Genomic DNA, 22,411 nt, shown 5'->3' on the forward strand with positions numbered 1-22,411 from the left:
GATATATCAGCTACATGTGAAATACAAATTGTTTACATGGAGCTAAACCCTGCACTCTTTTGTGCTGTCACACTAGCAGATTTGGTGCACATCCAGGTTTGTTTGACATACGTTTAACTAATGTGAATGACGTTTCCTGAAATTGTATGTTTATCCATAAACAGCAGTTTGAAGTGATGGTCTCTTGTACGGTTCATGCAAACTCTATTATGCTGTGTTCACACCAGACGCGGAACGCGCGGATAAATCATGCTATTTGCGCGTAAATAGCTGCGTGAACATGAGTGTACTCACTTCATTCGCGCGTCAAATATCACTTCAGAACACTCGCGGATTCGCGTGATGGGCAGGGCTTCTGTCTGCCCGGTGACTGTAGCTTCATTGCTAAATGGCTAACATGGATTTTATTAAGAAAATAACAGTGTTTATGTGCTTTATGAAGGCTGAAAAACAGCCTCGATACATTTAGGGCCGGGTCTGAGTCCACTAGATCTTTTCAGAGGTGCATTCAGGTCTGTGAGCTCATAAGTTTCCTCTAGAAACTTACATTGGATGATGGAGGCTTTCAGCTGTTCTTCTGACTGAGCCTAGCCCAGTCTGATGAACTGTTGTTGGTGTCGGCTGGAGAATTTCCCCTGGGACACCAACCACAGGCGGTACATCATAATCATGCCCCCAAAAGAGCAAGCTCCTGTTTGGTTAACGCGGCGCAAATGTCCGCTGAAGTTCAGATATTTGAACTCGAGTGATTCTCGTGAAATGCATGTTAAGCGTGTCAAACTCGCAAAATGCTCAGTTCGCACGTACCGCACCATTCGCACGTATCGCGTCGCAGGATGTCTATTCGCGCGTTTGCATTGACTTAACATGTAAATCACTCGTGCTTAACGCTCCTTGCGCGTCTGGTGTGAACACAGCATTATGGTTAACTTCAGATGTACCAAATCAAAGAAGTGATGTGCAATTAATTACATGTGATTTGCACAAACAGTGCATATGCCACAGCCATATCACCCTGCAGCTCAATACCGGTTACTCATAGAAGCTAAGAAGGGTTGCGCTTGGTCCATACTTGGATGGGAGACCAAATGGAAAAGACTAGGTTGCTGTTGGAAGTGGCGTTAATGAGGCCTGCAGGGGGTGCTCAACCTATGGTCTGTGTAAGTCCAAATGACCCAGTTTAGTGAAGGAGATACCATACTGTCAGTGTATGGCGTTTTTTTGTCTGAGACGTTAAACCAAGCTCCTATCTTTCTGTGGTCATTAAAAATCCCGTGGCACTTCTCGTAAAGAATAGGGGTGTAACCCTGGTGTCCTGGCCAAATTCTCTCCATTGGCCTTTACTCATCATGGTCTCCCAATCATTCCCATTCACCAAATTGGCTCTATCACTGTCTCTCCATTCCACATATAGCTGGTGTGTGGTGAGCGCACTGGCGCCATTGTCTTGTGGCTGCTGTCGCATCATTCAAGTGGATACTGCACACTGGTGGTGGTGGAGAGACCCTCCTCATGACTGTGAAGCCATACACGATAAATGCGCTATATAAATACATATTACATTCATGCATTTACTCACTCGCTTATCTGACACATAACTGACACACTACAAGCAGAGAGAAGCTAAACGAAAGAGTGTTTACCCAGGGTTTAGAGCCAATGTACACCCATGTTTGTTTGAAACCAGAGTTTGGTTCATTTGGCTAAGGGAAATACTGTCTTCTAAACTCAACTGTACACCTGCAAACCCAAGTCCAAGTGTAGTCTGGGGTGCAGTTCATTCGAACTCTAGTAAACAATTGAACCAAATCACGGAAATGAGCCTCTTAACGAGAGAGAATGTATATCTAATTTCTGCTCAAATTCAGCAGAACAAGACTTTCTTCTTGTTAATTTGAACCTTTGTGTTACATTCATGATAAATAGACATATATTCAATTCAATTCATCTTTATTTCTATTAGGCTTTTACAATGTAGATTGTGTCAAAGCAGCTTAACATCGAAGTTCTAGTAAATTAAAATTAAAGCTATGTCAGTCCAGTTTACAGAGTTGAAGTTCAGTTCATTTCAGTGTGGTTTAATTTTCACTGTTGTAAGTCCAAACACTAATAAATAGCAAATCTATCAATGCGCAGCTCCACAAGTCCCAAACCAACCAAGCTAGTGCCGATATACTGAATGTCACTCAGTGTTAGCACTCTTAAGTCTAAAGTTTAAACTTTAGGCAAGTAAGCAGTGTTAACCAGCTATTTTGTGGCTTCTTCCACGCCACCATTACCTAGCACTTCCACTGTGATGACACAAATGTGCTAGCGTTCAGAATTAAAAAACACCATCTGAACATAGTGGACTGGGGATGGGGGGAGGGCGAGCCAATCAAGCGGTCAATGTGAAAACATCCCTAATCCACAAAATTACATTAAAATTAGCCACACCCTGAACACTGCTTTCACTTCAGAAGGACAGGGTAGGCAAATTTACTCTTTCATGTGCTTCTAGATCTATCTACTAGACTTCCACAGTAAGGGTTTTACTTTAAATATAGTTCCTATTCATACTTAAAACAAACCAAGGATTGTATTGCATAGCATGTCACTGATTGTATCCATAGGCAATCGTTCAAAAATAACCCTCAACCTAATAATCACTATTCTAGACAATCTTTGACAAATAGGCTGTCTTGCTATTCTCAACTACATAACTTTTTTGCTGGAAACATCTTTTGCAAGTCTACTCGGTGAAAACAAGGCAGTATCATCGCACCACTAAATTCATGTAAAGTTTGAAACGTTTGGGGTGAAGAGTCTTTGAAGGCGTGCATGTAACGCATCGGATCCACAGGCTGAAGGGAACCCTCTCCTCTGTTTTTGTTCCTTTCTGTATCCTCCTCTGAACTCACTTTAGTTTGCTGCCAGTGGATACTATCAAGGCCAGGACTGGCATTATTCTCACGTTCACAATGCTATACTGGGGCCATTTGGAGAACTAATGACTGAGGACGACCTCATTCGCATTGAGAAGCAGATTGAAAACCTCCAGGTCATGCAGAAAGTAACAGAGGTGGAGAAAGAGCTGGAACAGCTGGAGCAAGAGTTGAAGCAACTCCTACCTGTGTCTGCAGCCTTAAACCAAGACCACTTCTCTGTCAACCCCAAACAGGTTCATGGGCAAGCAGAAGACTTGCCGGCCTGGTGCAGCAAGATCTCTACACTGCTCAAAAGCATGGCCATCCTACTCGCCACCTTGGGGGGAAAGGAGATTGATATTCTAGAAATGATCTCTCAAGGATATACGTATGAAGGACTGAAGAGTGGAAAGGGACAGACAGGTAACTCAGATTCAGTGGTCTCTGGGAACATTGGCCGATCGCAATCATTCTCCACTCGAGAGGAGGTGGAGAAGGAGATTAAACAGTGTGGTGTGTCTGTAAAGAACCTGAAAGCCAATTATGAAATTCACAGCCAATCAAAGTATGAGGATGACAAAAAGAACCGCACATATAAGCGTACAAGGTCTTTGCCAGCAGTCAGTGAATGCAGTTACCCATCAGAGCCTATCCTGGAGGATGAGTTGCTGTTCTCTCTGAGTGAGAGCCCCTCGCAAGTTGGAGATTGCTCACCAATAGAGCAAGATCTAAATTTACCATTGGTAATTGAGGAACCTATAATACCATCTTATGTACCTTTGACGTACAATGGTCCTGAAAGGACAGGAGCATCTAACTTAGAGCATCAAGACCACCCTGACCTCTCGACAAGTCCGCTAACATCAGAGCATCTAACCCGAAGTCTAGAAGTGCAGACTGACCTGAGCTACGTTCAGGAGTGCATCGAGATGCGGAAGGAGAGGATTGTGTTCCTGTTCCTGGAACACTGGAGAAAGTACACAATGGCTGAATCCTACAAGTGCTCAGGAAGAGGGAAGACTCTAAGCGTTGAAGACAACAACTCCCATTCCTTGTATTATCACAACCTAGCTAAGCCAGACGAAACCATGCAAACAGAGGATGATCAGCTGCTGTATTTTATGAAACAGAGACAGGTGGTGGGAAATCTTCTCGGCCACTGGAGGACCATTATGAGCCAGGTGCCCACAAGACAAATACGCAGACTCAGTCGAGCTCAGATGATCTATTGGCCTGAGCACTTTCTTCCCCACATCAACGGGTCACCTGTTCAGTATGAGAGCCTTACCCTTGACCTTTTCATGCTTGGCTACTTCCAGCTTCTTGAGATGAACATGTCCCGCAACGAACGGAAGTTCCGTCATTTGCTTTGCTATGAAATGTTTGACAGAGTGGGCAGTCATCCTTGGGAAGTGATTCGCCAGTTTCACAGAGAGGTAATGGAGAGCCTTGAGAAAGGAAAACGTGATTGGTCCGATGGGTTTGAAGATATCAAGGTGAAGTATTTTGGTGACTCCGTGGAGGGTGGTGGTTTGCTGGAAGCGGCTGAGCTCATTTTGCCTCCAGAGGTTCTTCAAGCTACTGTAAATGTCTCGCAAAAGACCCCAGATGATGCAAATCTCCCAAGTACTTCACCACCAGAACTCCCCAATGAACTCCCAGGGCCAACTTTAAATGATTCTGCAGAGGTCCCTCAACAGGCCTCCTCAGCTGAGAATATTACAAATGTTTCAGCAATACAGAAGAGCACCTCTGAAGTTTGTTCACCACCAGATAACATTGTAGAACATGATGCACCACAGATGGAAAATCCAGTCACAGAAGCAACTGTAACAACTGAAAGTCCCCAAACGGAAACCCCAAGTATTCATGCTATGAATGAACAGAGCCCTGCAAAACCCAAGGAGGAGCCCAATGAGGACTCAATCAAGCTCATCTATGAACTTAAAGAGTTTAGCAACGAGGAAATTATTAGATACATTGATCGAAGCTTTGCCTTCTGGAAAGAGAAGGAAGCTGAGTTGTTTGACATCTGATTTATCTAGGCAGTTATCTAGGAATTGATCTACATAGTTGTACTACAGTCAGCGTAAACTGGAAGCTGCTGAGACTTTACTTTCAGTATGTTGATGCACTTCCAAGTGAAACTGAATATTGAGAAGTGGGTGGGGTTTCATTTTTGCACATCATTCCCTCGGTAAGAGGGTTGTGGTTAAGAATGTTGTGGTTGAAGCCGTCAAACCAACATCAGCAAAGAGGGACCACCACTCCAGATGTGGAAGCAGAGATCTTTGATTGAAGATTACCAAAACAAATTGGTACAGATTTTATTCAGTGGATTAACTCGCTCAGATTATTTGTTCATCTAAAGAACAACAATGCGCGCGAGCAAAATAAACATTGCACATTTTGTTTTCACACAGACATTATGCTGTTCAGCAAACAGTTCAGGAAGGCTGTTTACTTCCAGATATGTCTCAAATTCTGAGCTTAACTGAATGCAGGTGACAGCCTGCTCTGTCAGCTGTTCAAGTCATCATGTTCATATTCATTATAAAACATAAAGTTGTAATATGAAATTATATATTTAGTCCTTACACTCAATAACATGTTTCCAGTCCCTCCAAGAGTTTGCAGGGATATTTTTATTTTATATTTGCAGTCTAAAAGGACTGATTTTGTGATGCTTTTATCAAAAACGGTAATATTTGCTTAAAATTCTAGCCTTTTGCTGTGAAAATGTCCATTTTTGATCTTAAGAACCGACTGGCTATCATGCAGAAAAAAAAGTAAATATACAATTATCATAGCAATAATACCATCTTATCTCACTAGATAAAGTGAAGGAAAGGTCACATAGTCTAGCACAGAGGTGGCCAACCCTGTTCCTGGAGAGCCACCTTCCTGCAGATTTTAGTTGCAACCCATATTAAACACACCTGCCTGTAATTATCACGTGGTGTTCAGGTCCTAATTAATTGGTTCAGGTGTGTTTGATAGGGGTAGAAACTAAAATCTGCAGGAAGGTGGCTCTCCAGTAACAGGGTTGGCCACCCCTGGTCAAGCAGAACATCAACATTTCTTTGACTCTTACTCACTCATTATCCTTTGGCTTAAGGCTGGTTCATACTTCTGCGTCAAGTAATCGTTGTGACCCACGGCGCTTGCCTTGCGTGTAGCCATACATTTACTGCTACACCACGTAGCCGTGCATTTATTATAGAGTTTCTTTATGGGTGTTTAGTTTTTTCTGAACGTTACCTTAATATACAAGTAGCTGAAATGTGCTCATTCAAAGGCAGGAACTGGCGGACATGCAAAAACTTTAATCATAAGGTAAACACAAAACAACAGTTTCCATCTGGAGCTCCTACCCGGGCCTTGACACTTGTAAACACTCGGCCTATCAGGCTTGCGGCTCTCAGCACCACCCACACTCATCAGCGATACCAAGCCGACTAATCACAAAGCTTGCAATACGCATCATTGCGTTGTGTAGTTACATTTTTTGAGAGGTGCATGTCAGTGTCGGCATCAGTCACAACGAGGGCTGTTCAACCATGCGACGAAGCATACGCATCCACTTGACACAGAAGTATAAATCAACCTTTAGTTTCTGATTCATCAGGGGTCGCCTCAGTGAAATGAACTGACTGATTCTGGCGTATGTTTTATCCAGCCACAACCCACCATTGGGAAACACCCATACACTCTCATTTACACATACATTCATCCACTACGACCAATTTAGTATCCATTTCACCTATACCGCATGTTTTTGGGCACAGGGAGAACACAGAATCGATTCGAACCAGTGACCTTCTTGCTGTGAGGCGACAGTGCTAACCACTGAGCCCTATTTCATGGAACATCTAAGATATAAACCATAAATGCCTTCAGACTTTAAGCATACTAATTTATTTTAAGTCATTTCCAAATGTTAAAAATGCTTAAAATCAAAATGTTTGTAGACACTTCATCTCATTATTAGCTCACTTTGAAACCCGAGGTACATTTTTTTACTGCCGTTTTGCTTCTTAATTGACATTTTTCTGATTCATAAATTAATAGAAGCTTTTTTTATTTTGTAAGTTTGAACTATAAGATCCAGAAGGTTTATTTGATAATTATGGGGGGTTATAATCAATAAATAATAGTAAAATAAGGCCTATGGAAAAACGTAATTTGACAGCACCTGAACATTTAGTTCGACATTGATAAACAGCCCATACCTAAAAACTCTTATCTAGTTAAGTGCAAAGAAAGTCAATTATTCTTCAGGGTTTTGCCGTAATTTCTGCATCACTCTATTGTTTTTTATTTTAAAAAAACGACTTAAATTATTTTTTTTTCTGCATGTAATTTTTTTTAACATTGTTCTTGTCATTATTTGTGTTTATATTTATATACGCGCATTTATTTATGAGAATTCTTGATCCTCCATCTTTAGTTTTTGGCGATGTTGTTTTTAAGAGTTGATAGATTTCTACTAAAGTTAACCTGAACATGTTTTTATTGCCACTGATATTCATAACAGTTTTTTTTTTACAACTGTAAAATTGTTTTATTCCATGTAACCATGTTTGAAGTGTCAGTTTGAGGATTTGTATTTTTTTTTGGGGGGGGGACTAAACTAATAAATATAATTCTTGTGATTTCATTCGTGGTTTCATTTGATAACATTTACCATAGTTTTTTTTTTTCATATACAAATATCTTGAATTTACCATTATAATGGATTGCTCTACTATTTATCAGCTCCAGTTGGGTTCTGTGAACTTAATTAGCTAAAGAGTTAAATAAGAATTAGAGAGTTAACTACGGAATCATGACTATTTTTGGAGTCGAGCTCAAGCTGTGTTCTTGAGAGCATTTAGCAGGACTTCAGTCTAACTCTATGCATGTGGAAAATATAGACAGGTGCTAAACACAACACGCAAGGGTCAAAACTGTTCTGTCTTTATGTGTATGCAAAAATATAAAAGACTGTAAAAAGTGAATTGTTACTTTACTGTTAGACATAGACTGAACAAAAATATTCAAAGATGATTTCTTATATTTACTATATGTTTTTTACATTATGTGGTTGTAAACTATTTATTTGGGCTGAATTTAAACAAACAAATTAAGTTGAACATTACTACATTTAAAAAAAATATATAAATATAAAATATAAAAATATATATATAAATCTATCTCTTCTGCTAGAATATCGCTCTTTTTTTCTTTAGCTCAGCAACTGTGTTTTTCTGCAGAAATTAATATCCTTTAGTTTAGAATTATTACATTTCATTAGTAACGCAGCAGGCACACAACGTCATAAGATGTTAATATTAGGATAAAATTAAGTTGTGATGTCAAATTCCAGAAATTCCAAGTCTAGCCAGTGTCTGAAGATGTTATTTTGACGTCCAATAATGACGCCAAATGACGTTGATATTTGGTTGATTTTAGGTTGATTTTAGGTTATGTTGGAAAGTGAACAAAATCTACTGTCGAGCTAATATCTTAAACCAACGTCACATACTAACGTGTAGGGCTCTATTTTGACGGTCCATGCGCAAAACGCAAAGCGCAGGGCCCAAACGCTTTCAGGGCATGTCAGAATCCATATTTGCAAATTTAAGGACGGGAAAATCTGCTTTGCGCCGTGACGCATGGTCTAAAAGGGTTGAGTTTATTTTCTTAATGAGTTATAGGTGTGTTTTGAGAATAAACCAATCAGAGTCTCATCTCCCATTCCCTTTAAGAGCCAGCTGCGTCGCGTCATAAGCGGATTTGCTATTTACAGGACGTAAAGTAAGTTCACTTTCGCTTTTGCTCTCGTGGATAGGGAAACCTTTACGCACAGAAATCAATTAGCCTATAAATAATTCATTTCGTTTGTTAAGCGCAAATATTTGTTTCAAAACTATTTCTAAATTCAGTTCTAATTTCCAGCAAACGAATAAATGAACAATATTAATGAAGTGTGCTCAAAAACCTGAGTTATTTCCAAATACACCTGCTATGCCCCATATGGTCTAAAACCTGACAGGTGGACAAATCTAAGCTTGTTCTTAATAAAACAAATATAAATATGGATATAATAAATAATACTGCTAATAATAATAACATTATACAAAAGCAAATTGAATGAACTGAAAAAGCCTCCCGAGATGAAGAAAGTAAGGCAGTGGTTTTTAAATTCATGTAGGCTAGAAATTAATATGTTTTGTAATATTTTAATCATTTAAATTTATATCCTATATATATCCTTATTATATATATCCTTAATATATTATATCTTTTTCATATGTAAAGATATTTGCGTATTGCTCTGCATCTTGTGTGTATTGTGTTTAAGCCAGGTGCACTTTGCGCCAGACAATAGACCGACTTTGTTGTGACTAATTACAGTTTCTCAAAATAGCAACGCGCCAAAACACGCCTGCTTTTTTAGACCAGAACGCCTATGGGCGCACATATGAGCGCAAATGCATTTGCTATTTAAACAGTGTGGCGCAATGCCTCAAAATGACCCTTGCGCCGAGGTAAAAGTAGCAAATAGCAATTGCGTTGCGTCTTGCGTCACATTGCTCCGGGTGTATGATAGGGCCCGTATTTGTCAGGTATGGCAACTAAAATTTAACATCTGATAGACGTCATAATGGTAACGTCCACACAACTTCAAGCTGTAACATCGTTCGACGTTGATATTTGGTTGATTTTAGGTTAGACGTTGTACATTGATGTCAGTCTGATGTTGGGTTCTGACGTCAACTCAGTTTTCATTTCCAAACAAAATACAATATCCCTATGACGTCGGGGTAGAACATCAATTTAACATCATAATGATGGCCTTGTGCCTGCTGGGTAGATACTAAAATAATATGCTGTTCACACCAGTTGCTGTACGCGTGGATAAATTGTGCTATTTCACTTCACAACAGACGCGAATTCGCTTCAAGGGCAGGGCTTCTGTCTGCCCAGTGACTGTAGCTTTGTTGCTAAATGGCTAACATGGATTTTATTGAGAGAATAACTGTATCTATGTGCTTTATGAAGGCTGAAAAACAGCGTTGATTTATTTGGAGTCCATTAGATCCTTTCAGAGGTGCACCAGCTCTTTGAGTTCATAAACTCCTCCAGGAACTATACCTGGATGATGGAAGCTTTCAGCGGTGCGTCCGACTGAGCCGAGCCCAGTTTGATCAACTGTTGATCAGCTTTTGAATTTCCCCCTGCGACACTAACAACAGGTGCAGCGTAAGCATGCTCCTATAAGAGGAAGCTCCTGATAGGTCAACGACGCTTCATTCGCACAAATCGCACCATTCGCGCTGCCCCATTCACGCCGCAGGATGTCTATTCGCGTCTTTGCATTGACTTAACATGTAAATCACTCACGTTTGATGTTTCTTCCGTGTCGGGTGTGAACACAGCATTAAAATGATTAGAATGAAGAATAATTTAACTAATTTGAGTTTTGATGTTAAAAATCCAGCTTTAGCCCCCCCCTAATTATTTTTTCCCCCAATTTCTATTTATCTGAAAGCAGATTTTTTTTTCAACCCATTTCTAAACATAATAGTTTGATAACTCATTTCTAACAACTGATCTCTTGTATCTTTATATCTAAAAATATTGCTTAATGGGGGTTAATAATATTAATATTTCATTCTAGCCAAAATCAAACAAATTATAGAAAACATATTAGAGCAAATACTCTGAAAAATTCCTTGCTCTGTTAAAAATTTCCCCCCCAAACAACTGTTTAAATTATGTTCAAACAAAAAAATATTGTAAAGTTTTCGCTGTACTTTAGATCAGTGGTTGCCAAAGTTGGGGTCGTGGGACAATGAAGGGTGGGATGAGGGCGCTTGGTGATTTCCAAAAATCTAATTAATTTTAATAAACCACTAGAATGACCATATTTTATCCACAATTTACTGAGGATAAAATTAGTAGTTTATAGTTACAGTTTTTCGATTTATTTATTTATTTTTGTTGGATTGCCACCCTTGTGGTGATTAAACCATATGAAACACACAGCAATAGCGTCCGATGCAGCAGATTGATTTTATGGCACCAGGGTAAACTTTCTGGCACATTTACAGCACTCGCATACATTAAATTGAACAAGGAATAGACTTGGGCCTATTGGTGTGTGTGCGCCTTTGCATGCAAGGTTTCTATATTTATAACCACCTCAGAGGATATAGGGCGCCCTAAGTCACTGTCATTGTTATTTTGGGGGTCACGGGGGTAACCCCTTGTTTAGATCAACAATATGTCTATAAAAATAGATTATATAATAATATAGAAAAACCTTCATATATTTAAAAAAAACATTCATTTTTTAATACAGATATAATATAACATAAATAAAAATCTCTTACAATAACCGATCATTATTTTTATTCAATCATTATTTACTTTTTTTTTTTTCTGGCATATAATTCCCTGGGGAATAATGAAATATTAAGACATGGATTAGTTTACGCAGATACTCTGGCTGTTACCAGCGATGTGGCTTCACAGTAGCAGTTTAGGTAATCAATCCGTGTGGAGGGGAAATGAGAAGCTGAAGAAGGCCTCCTCTGCCGGCTATAGTTACCGTTTGAATGGAGGAAGAAGATCACTTTTCACACTGTGTGCACACACTTATTGCCTGAGTAACCTGTCTGCAGAAAGCTGAAATCGTGTGCTTTTTAGAAGTGTGTGTGGATGATTGTTTGTGGCACTCTGTGTAGATGCATAATGTTCACCTGCAGCCTAATAATACAATTAGCAAATGACTTAGGTCACAATTAACTTAATTTAATTAGAATTAGAACAATAAATAGTTTTAATTATGTACTGTATGTATACACTATATATAGATGTATATATTATGTATGTACAGTTGAAGTCAGAATTATTAGCCCTCCTTAATTATTAGCCCTACTTATTTCTATTTATCTGAAAGCAGCCCATTTCTAAACATAATAGTTTGATAACTCATTTCTAACGACTGATCTCTTGTATCTTTATATCTAAAAATATGTATTGCTAAATGGGGGTAATAATATTAATATTTCATTCTAGCCTAAATAAAACAAATATGACTTTCTCCAGAAGAAAACATATTATAGGAAATACTGTGAAAAATTCCTTGCTCTGTTAAAAACTGCCCCCCTCCCTGCAAAAAAAGTCACATAATTCTGACTTCATCTGTGCTTATGTCCAGTTTTCTAGTATTCAAAATTCTTTTACATACGTGAATTTGTTGTTTAAACAGGATTTTATTTCCCCCTCAGCTCACTGTAGTAACATCTTGGGGTGGTCTTCATGAAAAATGTGCTTGGTTTCTTTCTGTGTGTGACAGGCTGAAGAAGAGGCGGCTCGTCTGGCATCCTTACCTGCGTGGAGGAGAGACATCATGAAGAAAAAATTGGAGGAAGAGAAGTGAGTTAGATCCAGAGCCTTTCTCCCTACTATCCCCTTTGTTTGTCTGTCCATTGTTTGTACTGTAAACCTCACTGACCTTCATTCTTCCTTGTGAAACTTGATTGAAAAGTGTTACTTTTGTAATTTCATCCTTTTTACTTTACACTCACAATACTAGTCACATTTTTTCACAAAGAAATGTGTTTACCTTAGTATTGTGAGGCGCCTTGACGTTTAAAGGTGTGTTCACATATATAGATATTAACTTTTGGTTGCTTATGTCTGACAAATTTAGCTCTGGTTCATGCTGTGTTTACACTGTCAGTTTTAAGACGGCACCGATTTTTGCTCTTGTTCTTTGTCTAAGTATCTAAAAAAGTCTTAAATCATTTTCTAGACAAGCAACACATTTTTATGTTGTTTTAAGAAATAATATGCCACACTTAAGTGAGATTTTTCTGAAACAAAGCTAAATAATCTGCCAATGGGGTAAGCAAAATAATTTAGTTTTTCCTTTTGACATAAGATTTTTTTATTAGTTTTTATTATTTATTCATTTTCTTTTCGGCTTAGTCCCTTTATTAATCAGGGGTCGCCACGGCGGAATGAACTGCCAGCTTATCTAGCATATGTTTTATGCAGTAGATGACCTTCCAGTCACAACTCAACACAAACAGTCACAACACAAACACCCATTCACTCTTGCATTCACACACATACACTACGGCCAATTTAGCTTATTCAATTCACCTAGAGCACTTGTCTTTGGACTGTTGGGGAAACCGGAGCACCCAGAGGAAACCCACACCAACACGGGAGAACATGCAAACTCCACACAGAAATGCCAACTGACCCATCTGGGGCTTGAACCAGCAACCTTCTATCCACTGTGTCACTGTGACGCCCTAGTTTTTATTTAAAAAACTAAATTGCAAAATTAAATGCACTTGATTGGAATACGTCCGAAACAAGAAAGTCTGCTATGTAAATAGCGATAGCGCTATGTATGGAGTAACTGAAATTCACTCTGAAGAGGAATGGGAGATTTGTTTAATACATGTTACACCCAACATTTCTTAGCAGAAAAAGGACAACCGTTTTAAACTAAGCGCTGGGTGCACCTACTGTTTTTTCCATTCTTAAAATACTTCATTCGGACATGCTTAGATCGTTAAAATAAAGCCACGTGTCTATGACGAGGAAAAAACATACACGCCAGGATCATCAGCATTTATTAAAACATTTTTTCAGGATTCATACCCAAGTAATTTTCACATAAACAGAAATACAACGGTAGACAACGTGGCAGTGTGCAACAGCCTGATCCCACGAGGAAGCGTTAGTATTTTACGTTTTGTCAGTTTAGTGGAGTTCAGTCGTACGAAAATGTACGATTTAAAATTGAAGGCGTAGCACCCAAGCCCACCTCTAACCCCAACCGTCATTGGGTAATGAGCAAATCGAACTAAATTGTACAAATTAGATCTTACGAATTCATACGAATTAGCCACTAAATCAAAAAGTTACGAATTGTCGTGAGATTGCGCTGCGTGCAACATTACACTCGCTTGTTACGCCTTCATGCTTTTTCCTGTTTTATCCCATTCTGTTTAACTTCCAAAAGATTGCAGGAAAAATTTTCAAGCCTTGAAAAAAATTGAGTGAAATGAAACTTACAATCAAACCTATGTGATCTGCAGTTCCTGTATTTTTGGCTAGCCAATCGTGTGCTTAAGTGCCATCAAAGTGTGTTTTACTGTAACTTCAGCAGCTCAAGAAGTGTGAACAGAATTGTCAATCACATCGTTTGACCCGTTTTTAACGTGGTGTGTCAAGCCAAAAAATTTGCCTGAGACAAAAATGACACTGGCGACATAGTGGCGCAGTAGGTAGTGCTGTCGCCGCACAGCAAGAAGGTCACTGCGTCGCTGGTTCGAACCTCGGCTCAGATGGTGTTTCTGTGTGGAGTTTGCATGCTCTGCTCCGGTTTCCCCCACAGTCCAAAGACATGCGGTACGGGTGAATTGGGTAGGCTAAATTGTCCATAGTGTATGAGGGTGTGTGTGTGTGGATGTTTGCCAGAGATGGGTTAAAGTTGGCGGTTCATTCTGCTGTGGCGACCCCGGATTAAAAAAGGGACTAAGCCGATAAGAAAATTAATGAATGAATGAAAAATGACACTTTTAGACCTGGGTATTTTACGAGTTGGTGTGCACACTAACATTTATGGCCTTTGTTTATCCCCGAGGCATTAAACATTGTCGATAAGCACGATTGAAAATGGTCTTGAAGTGCACAGGCTTTAACTTTATGCATTATGTGAGAATTATGTTCTTTTTATGGTGCATCCAGCCCTTCCCAGAATTCTTAGTCTGCTTGTTGGGTGCATCAGGCTTTCAGGTGACAGTGTTCATAAAAAAATTGCACCAGAGTTTATTTTAACTAAACCAAAACATGCATATTGTGAACACAACCTAAAGATCAAGTTGATTTTTTCCAAATACTAATATTTCAAAAAGTTATGATTTGAAAGTGTGTCCTAACTACACGCGACGCAGTCCCGTGATCTTTTCCATGTTAAAAGATGTGCCAATTAGTGCGTCAACAAATGCACTTTGGTGCTCACGGTGACCAGAGTTCAGTTCAAGCTTTAAGGTCCTTTCCCACTCTCTGCTCCCCACGCTTTCCTGTCAGTACTCTCTATTATCCTATTAGTGTAAAAAAAAAAGAAGTTTGTGTCCTAACCATGTGCGACGGCGACACAAATTTTCTGTTTTAGAAACCGCTTCTATTTCCGCAATATCATGGCAGCACAAAGCATGTATTACTGAGATAATGATCACCCCTCAGGTACCAATTATGTGCTTTATTTAGTGTTAAATTCCAACAAAATGGGTTTGAATACCATTACCACTTACCTGTAGATAGTTTACCTCAGATCTTGAAAGTACACTACATGACAAAAGTCTTGCAGCCTATCCAAGTTTTTGGAACAACAAATAATAACTTGACTTCTACATGATCATTTGGTATCAGAAGTGGCTTATATGTAAGGCAAAGGCCTCTAGATTACGCTTATTTCACCAAAATAAAATATGATCATGCCTTGATTTTTTATGATTTAATTAGGACAGTAAGGTCTGACTTTGCTTAGACAAAAGTCTTGTCACTTAACAGAAATAATGTACAGTATAGAACATAGTCATGGTGCAGTGGATAAAGAATGAATATTGTGTGTGACTCCCATGAGCTTGGAGGACTGCATCCATACATCTCTGCAATGACTCAAATCACTTATTAATAACGTCATCTGGAATGGCAAAGAAAGTGTTCTTGCAGGACTCCCAGAGTTCATCAAGATTCTTTGTATTCATCTCCAATGCCTCCTCCTTCATCTTACCCCAAACATGCTCAATAATGGTTCATTTCTGGTGACTGGGCTGGCCAATCCTGGAGCACCTTGACCTTTGCTTTTAGGAGCTTTGATGTAGAGCCTGAAGTATGAGAAGGAGCGCTATCCTGCTGTAGAATTTGACCTCTCCTGTGGTTTGTAATGTAATGGGCAGCACAAATGTCTTGATACCTCAGGCTGTTGATGTTTTCATCCACTCCATGATTTTTCCTTTACCAAACTTGACTGATTTATGAGAGAATCTTGGCTCCAAGTGGGTTCCAAGAGGTCTTCTGCAGTACTTGTGATGATTGGGATGCACCTCAACAGATGATCCATTAGAAAAATCGACCTTCTGCCACTTTTCCAAATGATCAACAAGAAGTCAAGTTGTTATTTGTTGCTCTTACAACTGTGATCGATGCTAGACTTTTGTCAGGAAGTGTAAAATAACTTGCAGATGGTTTGAAATTGAAAGTCAGAAATATGATTCAGTGCAAACCAACATCAGTAGCCTATTGACATTGTTAAGAGGTTTAATATGGATTAATTAGATTGAAAGCCTTTACCATTTCGTTGGGAGTGCAATGGCGGGTATTTAAAAGTTTCTGTCCTGTCGCATTGAGTTTGGTGCAGACAGCTAAATGACTTGTCGCTGGTATCTCGTCATGTCGTGTGTTGTTAGGACACATTGTTTTAATGTATTACAATGAACCGAATGATTTAATTACTACCTTAAAAGTTCTGCATGAAGTTTCTTCTATCAAATCTGTCAATTTTCTGTCTTTTACTCTCAATATCTTTGATGGACTATAATACCAAAGTGGTAAGATGTAAGTAAAACTGTGATGTATTTTCATATTGTAGTGTTTGTTGTAGTGCTTTTAGGCCAGGGGTGCCCAAACTTATGCAGTGTCCTGCATATTTTAATTCCAACCCCAATTAAACACACCGGAACCAGCTGATCAAGGTCTTTCTAGGTATACAAACACATCCAGACAGGTGTGTTGAAGGAAGTTAAACAATGCAGGACACCGGGCCTCCAGGACCGAGTTTGTTCACCCCTGTTTTAGGCAAATGTACATATGTTTATGCATATACATATAAATACATGTAATCCTCTAATTTCTTTCATTCATGCCTGGGTGGACAGGGAACAGAAAAGGTAAGACTTTCAGTAGTGATAGCGGTACTAATCATAGTTGCAGTAGTGTTTATTTATAACTTTCTGATGGTGAGCATTATAAATCGAACACATCTCGCTTTCTATTCTCACCCCTGCAGAAAAGATGAAGAACAACGGCGGATGGAGAAGGAGAGTGAGGAGAAGTCAGAACTGGAGCGACTACGAACGCTAGGCTATGATGAAACCAAGCTGGCGCCGTGGCAAAAGCAGATCATTTTAAAGAAAGGAGACATAGCGAAACAGTAGTAAACTCACAGTCATCGAAGCCCCTCTTGCACAACCTTTTCGCTGACGTACCGTGTTATTCGAAAAGCCTTTGCGGAGTCTGTGAAAATGTGAAGAAATTTGACTAAATAAGAGAGATTGTACAAATTGCATATTATTTTTTTATTTAGTGCTGGGTAAGAAAATTTTACATAAAAGATGTTTACATCTATCTACTTGACAGACAATTTTTTTTTTAAATAACTCAAAAGCAAAAGAAGCTGTGAAGCCTTTTTCATTCAGTTTCTTTTCGGCTTAGTCTCTATATTAATCTGGGGTCGCCACAGCGGAATGAACCACCAGTTTGTGAAGCCTTGGATCTTAATACTGTTGTTCTGTACTTATCCTGTAGATTCTTCAACTTTTCCGCCGCATTTTGCATATTTTAATCCTTTCCCGAAGTAACTTTTTGATTTTTAAGATCCACATTTTCACACTGAGGACAACTGAAGAACTCAAGCACAGCTATTTTTAAATTGTTTAAAGGCATAGTTCACCCAGAAATCTAAAATTCTGTAATCATTTACTCATCCTCCTCTTGCTTCAAACATGTTTGAATTTCTTTTCTTTCTATTTTTTTTTTTTTTTACTATGGAAGTGAATGGTTACAGGTTTTCAGCTTTCTTCTAAATACCTACTTTAATGTTTAAGGGAAAAAAAAGATATATATATGTGTGTGTGTGTGTGTATATATATATATGTGTGTGTGTGTATATATATATATATATATATATATATATATATATATATATATATGTATGTATATATATATATATATATATATATATATATATATATATATATATATATATATATATATGTATATATATATATATATATATATGTGTATATGTATATATATATATATATATATATATGTGTATATATATATATATATATATGTGTATATATATATATATATATATATGTATATATATATATATATATATATATATATATATATATATATATATATATATATATATATATATATATATATATATATATATGTGTATATATATATATATATATGTATATATATATATATATATATATATGTATATATATATATATATATATATATATATATATATATATATATATATATATATATTTATATATATATATATGAGCAATTTCAGCATTATGGATGTGACGTTTTGCAGTAAAAACTCAAAAAATAAAATCAAATAGAAAGTATTTGTTAACATTATATTGCAACTTCTGTTTATATTTTCCAGAACAACTGACCACATAGTTAGGGAGCAGAAAAATATTGTTCTGTAAACATGTTTTGTACTTTAAATGCGGAAAATAAACATGCGTTATGGATGTGACCAAAAAAGTCTGCAAGTTTACAGTATCCAAAATAACCAAAATAAGTAATGATAATCAAAATGATAAGACTTGACTCTCTAAAAAACAAAAATTAATGATTTTATTTCATGTAATTTTTTTAGCATTTATGAGGAAAAAGGGTTGTTATGGATGTGACATCTCTCCGTTATGGATGTGACAGATGTGAAATTGACACATGTGTGACTTTCTCAGTGTTTTCAAACAATTATATTTGATTTACCAGACACACACACACACACACACACACACACACACATATATATATATATATATATATATATATATATATATATATATATATATATATATATATATATATATATATATATATATATATATATATACATTCCATAACTATAAGATTGCTTTTATTTTTAAATATTCTCTTAATTCAATCCCATGTAAAGCATGCTAGCATGCTGGGAAGTACACATTAGGGACATCGTGATCAGTTTTTTTTTTTTTTTGTGCCCTCGAATCCGAGTCATTTGATTTTGAGTATACCAATACTGAAACCTGATCCGATACTTCAAAAATACATTACAAAAAACAATAAATAAGGGTAAAGAAACAGATCCTGGATGCTCCTTATTTTTTGTTTAATTCACCTTATTTTAACATTCAACAACTCTATTAACAAACAGAGCACTTTTGTGAGGTAGCTTGAACAATCAAGTAATAAATAACAAACTCTTCACTTTTGGACTCCTCAAAATATCTGTCTCTGAGAAACTGAAGGAAATGCACAAAGAGTTTCAACTGTCCCCACTCTCCCCTAATTTCAGCTATATTTCTGTCTGGTGTACTACAAGCAAACATCTTCTATGTAAACTTTGGACTGTACTAAATAAATAAAACCATACATTTTGGATGATCCCACATATTTTGTCAAAATGATTCACATTTTCACAGATTTTCCAAACTTTTGCATAACTCTATAAATGTAGGACATGGTTCAGAATCCGCCAGACACAAACCACGGATGGGTTTTAAGACAGCGTGCTCTTGTTCCACCGCCTCAACATATAGTCTCAGTATATCCTATATGCTATCCCAAATGCTAAATGCCAGCTTGGAGGATGCATTATACTGATAAAGAGTGCAAATGGATGTCAGCTCTTATGCCTCTGGTTAATTTACAGTCTTTAGGATGGAAAAAAACATCAGTAAATTATTTTGCAGAAACCTCCGGACACATTTTAAGCTCTCCCGACATGGTCCTTTAGCTTCACATTTCTTGTTTCAAATCTCTAGTAATATTTTGTTGTATAGATAGATTATATATGTCAAGGAAATCATATACTCGACTTGAATGCTTTTTAATTTGCTTCATGTGGTCATAATCTGAAGTATGATAGTCCTGAACAGGCGTTATATGTATTCTTACACCTTTATGATGCAAATATGTTTCTACATGTAGTAATTTCAGATTATATGTGGGTCAAAGACGATTTGGTGTCAAATTAAAATGGCGAAAGTGATTGTGTATACTTAGTAAACATATTAAATGCAAGTTAATTGAACTTGTTTATATGTAACTTTTATCAAAATAATGTCAGAGTATAGGTGAAATAAGGTTGCACTCATGTTAACAATAAATGACAATATATAAAAATAAAAATATATACATATAAAGCAACATACTTATTTTAATCTACAGTTAAAATGTGTAAAACAACTATTGATTACAGTATATTTGAATATGATGAAAACTGCAGATTTTTTTGTAATTGTAAAGGTTTAAAAATGTAATTATTTTGTATTTTGAGGCTGCGCTGTGATCCTTCTGAAATATTCTCAAATGATTATTGTTCTAAATATGCCTTACAAGATTTATTTTTGTTATATAAACTATTGTTTTACTGAATTTAAGAGGGTGTCTTCTGTAAATTATGGTATTTCTTTTTAAACAGGACACATTCAAATATATGGGGAAAATTTGCACTTCCTTGTTTTGTTGCTTAAAACCCCTTTTCGTCTTTGACCCATATAGTGCTGTCAAATGATTAATCATGATTAATCACATCCAAAGTCAAAGTTTATATGTATATATATATATGGTCTTTAGCCTCCTTGGTAGAGTAACCGACTTCCATGTGGAAGGTTGCCAGTTTGACACCAGCTCAGAGCGTTATATATAAGCGAGAGCGAGCTCAGAGCGAGGTTATATATATATATATATATATATATATATATATATATATATATATATATATATATATATATATATATATATACATAGTTGAAGTCAGAATTATTAGGCCCCTTTTAATTTTTTTATTCTTTGTTAAATATTTCCCAAATGGTAAAAGTTAAGTGGTTGTAAACCATTTATTTGGGCTGAATTTAAACAAACAAATTCAACCCATATAAATTGTTTGCAACAATTTTGCAGACATCTCTTTTTTTCAGTGTATTTGTGTTGGGACAACATGAAGGAACTGTGTGGAACCCAGAATTTTTAGATATAAATTTTTAGATATTTTTATATATTAGTTGTGCAGTGGGTAGCAAGATCGCCTCACAGCAAGAAGGTCGCTGGTTCGAGCCTCGGCTGGGTCATTTGGCATTTCTGTGTGGAGTTCTCTTCGTGTTCACATGGGTTTCCACCAGGTCCTATAGGTTCACCCTCAGTCCAAGGACATGTGCAATGGGTGGATTGGGTAAACTAAATTGTCCATAGTCTATGTGTGTGAATGAGTGTATATGGGTCTTTCCCAATGATGGGTTGCAGCTGGAAGGGCATCGGCTGTGTAAAACATATGCTGGAGAAGTTAGCGGTTCATTTCGCTGTGGCGACCCCTGATTAATAAAGGGACTAAGCAAAAAAGAAAATGAATGTATGTGTGTATATATATATATATATATATATATATATATATATATATATATATATATATATATATATATATATATATATATATATATATAAGTTAGTTAACTTAATGTGTCTCTGTCTCTGTAGCACACACTCACCGAGACATTTTACATTTAGCATTTATATAAGAAAATCATATAAAAACATGGTACCCTACTCTAAATAAACATGCAGTCTACTGGCCTTCAACTACTACTGAGAGAGGAAGAATTTAAAAACTTAATTGCTTGAGGTATAAATGATAATTTTGTCCTATTTCTTACACATCAATATTCAATAAGGAACTCAATATTGACAACCTGATGGTAACAATTGGAAGGTTTATGATAAAGGATGCTTCTCATCATATGTTTCATTGTGTTGATTCCGCTCATTTTAAATTAGTAGTTTCATATATATATATATATATATATATATATATATATATATATATATATATATATATATATATATATATATATATATATATATATATATATATATATATATATATATATATATATGAAACTACTAATTAAAAATATTTATAAATTTATAAAAAAAATATTTATAAAAAAATATTTATAAATTATATTTTTGGGACAACTTAATCGTTCATGTTCAGTCCAATTAAATTTCTAAAACAATTAAAGCTAATCCATTTGTGTTGGGACAACTTGAAGGAATTATGTGGAGCCCTGCAATTTTTATGTAAATGCAAGCTTTTATTTTGGAAGCTATTAACCTTGTTATAAATGTTTTGACAGCACTACTATATAATTTAGACAAATGCAAAATTTACTTGACTGAACAAATATAATGCAAAAAGTAATGTTTCACCAGAAGGTGGCGTCAGAGTAAACCTTTTTAAATGAAACCCATAATAACAGAGGGATACTAACGTCTTAAACACTCTATATTGCATTTAAAAGTCTTGATAACCCCACTGTCACCATCTGTTCTGAGATTTACACAATCACATTGCCTGAATCTTTTTGGTAGCTTTATATGTCATGGAATCATGACTGTGTATTCAG

General features: G+C 36.6%; 2 protein-coding genes and 1 long non-coding RNA gene across 19 annotated transcripts in view; 2 read left to right on the forward strand and 1 right to left on the reverse strand.

Moving 5' to 3' along the window:
* The window catches only part of espn (espin), a 156,070-nt gene extending 138,425 nt beyond the window's left edge, over positions 1 to 17,645 (forward strand). For 4 of the 14 annotated variants that reach the window (XM_087263690.1, XM_087263695.1, XM_087263692.1 and 1 more), the window contains 2 exons: positions 12,256 to 12,351; positions 16,993 to 17,645. In XM_087263690.1, the coding sequence (XP_087119816.1) occupies positions 12,256 to 12,339 (84 nt within the window). In that variant the 3' untranslated portion in view covers positions 12,340 to 12,351; positions 16,993 to 17,645. 14 annotated transcript variants of the gene reach the window in all.
* Positions 1 to 22,411, reverse strand: part of LOC147842865 (uncharacterized) — a 36,128-nt gene that overhangs the window by 9,038 nt on the left and 4,679 nt on the right. The window contains exon 2 of the long non-coding RNA XR_015498512.1: positions 12,148 to 12,289. This is a non-coding gene — a long non-coding RNA (uncharacterized LOC147842865). The remainder of the gene's footprint in view (positions 1 to 12,147; positions 12,290 to 22,411) is intronic.
* On the forward strand, positions 351 to 20,913 carry LOC137496308 (espin-like protein). Of its 4 annotated transcripts, none has more exons than XM_087265455.1 (3): positions 351 to 5,778; positions 5,929 to 8,065; positions 20,874 to 20,913. In XM_087265455.1, exon 1 carries the CDS (start codon positions 2,990 to 2,992, stop codon positions 4,940 to 4,942), a length of 1,953 nt encoding a protein of 650 aa, XP_087121581.1. In that variant the 5' UTR covers positions 351 to 2,989; the 3' UTR covers positions 4,943 to 5,778; positions 5,929 to 8,065; positions 20,874 to 20,913. The 4 variants fall into 4 exon arrangements, with proteins under 4 accessions (XP_087121581.1, XP_087121580.1, XP_087121579.1 ...); XM_087265454.1 differs by having other exon boundaries at positions 5,933 to 8,065; XM_087265456.1 differs by having other exon boundaries at positions 2,225 to 5,675; positions 5,933 to 8,065.

The sequence above is a fragment of the Danio rerio genome, chromosome 8 (assembly GCF_052040795.2).
Source record: "Danio rerio strain M-AB ecotype USA chromosome 8, GRCz13ab, whole genome shotgun sequence".
Lineage (NCBI taxonomy): Eukaryota > Metazoa > Chordata > Actinopteri > Cypriniformes > Danionidae > Danio > Danio rerio.

What these genes read in the sequence shown, in the direction of transcription:
- LOC137496308 (XM_087265453.1), top strand. Translation starts at nt 2,990, where the DNA reads ATGACTGAGGACGACCTCATTCGCATTGAGAAGCAGATTGAAAACCTC.